The sequence below is a fragment of the Apaloderma vittatum genome, unplaced genomic scaffold (assembly GCF_000703405.1).
Source record: "Apaloderma vittatum isolate BGI_N311 unplaced genomic scaffold, ASM70340v1 scaffold40466, whole genome shotgun sequence".
NCBI lineage: Eukaryota > Metazoa > Chordata > Aves > Trogoniformes > Trogonidae > Apaloderma > Apaloderma vittatum.
In genome coordinates, this window is record NW_009722964.1 from 5211 (window position 1) to 7679 (window position 2469).

Genomic DNA, 2469 nt, shown 5'->3' on the forward strand with positions numbered 1-2469 from the left:
TAAGGGAAACCCCCTCTCTCAGGCTTCAAGAATTATTTTTCTAAGTCCTCACATGGACAGAATAATTAGTCACCTTACTGGGAGCAAACTCTTTAACACAAAAAGACATGTCAAATCAGTACTATGAAAGGCACAACTGTGAGAGGAAAATGAAGTGACGTGGGATCCACAAGTGTGTGTTTTCTCTTGAATGGTTTCAGTCCAGAAGATGAGGAACAGGTTGGGGGGCTGGAAAAAGCTGATCTAGTCTAGCCAGCTAATCTGATCTGCAGGAAGTTCCAAAAGCCCCTGGCTCTTTCTCATGGCTGGGCCTGACCTCTCTGCCACAGAGACCCAAAGTAGAAAAAGCCACTGTCAGAGGAGAAGGATGTGGCAGTAAAAAGGAAGCGCTAAGAGTCGGTAGGTTACAACGGTCAGTTTTCCCAGCTTAAGTGTCAGACTGACGGCAACAGTGGCCTACACAGACACCCAGGCAAATATTTATTTCCCTGTTCCTAGTGCATTTACAATTAGAACAGACAAAGGCAGATAAAAATGAGGAAAGGGACTGAAACATATGCAGCCCTCTTCTTATTGTCAGTATTGAAATTAGAAATACGCTTGAAATGAGTGCTAAATGTGAATGTCACTGTCACCCGCAAGATGCTGACTCTTTTGGCTGTAAGCAGGATTTGAAATACATACAGGAGACTCCCTGTAGTAAAAAAATGAGTACACAAAGTAATATTCACAGATCCATAAGAAAAAGACCTAAGGAGGATCTGAGAAGGGATGTATGAGGACTATTTCCTAAACAGGTGAAGGATCAGATTGCTAATAGTGTTGTCATTATTCAGATATTTAGCTGATTGTGTAGAAGATTTGTGCAGCTGTTAATTGATTTGATAGTCCTTGTTCCAAGATCCACAGGGGAAAAGAAAAAAGTAAATTAACATATTAGTCTTTAAAAAAATGATACTGGATTATTTTAATACAATATGTCTTTTTTTTTGCTAATCTGCTTGATCTCTGAAGAGTGTTGAAACCTAATATATTTATAGTGCCTTTAACTGAAAGAATAGTAAAAGTTATATTTTAGATATGACAAAAATGTACCTTCTTCAGAACTAACTGTTTGTCTTATATTTGCTCTGACTGTGTTTCATATTTTAGGCAAAACCATGACTACACACACCTGGCAAGTGTGGGCCTTCTGCATAGTCTTAGCTGCAAACCTCTCTGAAGAGCAAGTGCTGAAGCAAGCTTGTCCTTTGTGTGATAATGCTCAGATTTGCAACTGCTCTGCCATGGGCTTGGACTTTATTCCCTTGGGGCTCACAGCCAAAATTACGGTGTTAAACCTGGCCCACAACAGGATAAAGCGCATCCGATCCCGGGATTTGCAGCAGGCTGTGAACCTGAGACACCTCCTGCTGCAGTCCAATGAAATCAGCTCAATAGACAAGGGCTCATTTCGCTCTCTCGGGAAACTGGAGCTCTTGGACTTATCAAATAACAGCTTGGCTTGCTTGTCCCCTGCGTGGTTTGGGCCCCTTCTTTCGCTCCAGCACCTCCACCTTCAAGGGAATTCTTACCGAGACCTGGGGAAAGGCTCCCTCTTTTCTAGCCTGAGGAACCTGAGCTCTCTCCACCTGGGCAATCCACAGTTCTCCACGATAAGGCAAGGGAACTTTGATGGCATTGAGCTTCTTGACAAGTTGTGGATCGATGGTGGCAATCTCAGTCAGTATGAGCCAGGAAGTTTGAAATCAATTAAGAAGATAAATCACATGATCGTAACCATAAGAAATATTACTGTGTTTTCAGCAATTGTCAGGGACATTCTGAACTCTGTGACTTGGTTAGAAGTGAGAGAAATAGCATTCAGGATACCTTCTGAAATGCAACTATTGAGAGTCATGTCGTCTTCTTCTGCAAATAAAATTTCTTTTAAACAGACCTTATCAACAGATGCTACTGTGCCTGAGGTTCTTCGCATTTTGGAAGACATGCCAAAATTGGTGGAGGTGGAAATGATAGACTCTAGACTCTTAGGAACTGGACGATGGAAAATGCAAATTCAAGCAAACCAATCCCAGACTCTTAGAGTTCTGAAAATAGAGAAATTATCTATAGAAGAATTTTATTTGTTTACAGATCTCCATGCTGTGGAAAGTCTACTATCTCCTCTCACCCGAGTCACAGTTGTAAACACCAAGGTCTTTTTGGTACCATGCAACATTTCACAACATCTTGTATCATTAGAATATCTTGACCTTAGTGCAAATTTGCTCGGAGATCAAAGTTTGGAGCATTCAGCTTGTCAGCATGGCTGGCCCTCACTACAAACTCTAAATTTAAGTCAGAATTCACTGAGTGACTTAGAAATGACGGGTAAAAGTTTGTCTCATCTAAGAAAACTAATTCTGTTAGATATCAGCCAAAATAATTTTGGTGCGATTCCAGATGTATGTGAATGGCCAAAAACCC

General features: G+C 41.1%; 1 protein-coding gene across 1 annotated transcript; it reads left to right on the top strand.

The window, feature by feature from the left end:
• Nucleotides 1-1160: 1160 nt before the first annotated feature.
• On the top strand, nt 1161-2465 carry LOC104275874 (toll-like receptor 2 type-2; the record flags this gene model as incomplete). Its single annotated transcript, XM_009871942.1, has 1 exon — nt 1161-2465. A coding segment is annotated over exon 1 (1305 nt), but the record flags the coding sequence as incomplete, so codon positions are not given.
• Between the last annotated feature and the right edge of the window lie 4 nt (nt 2466-2469).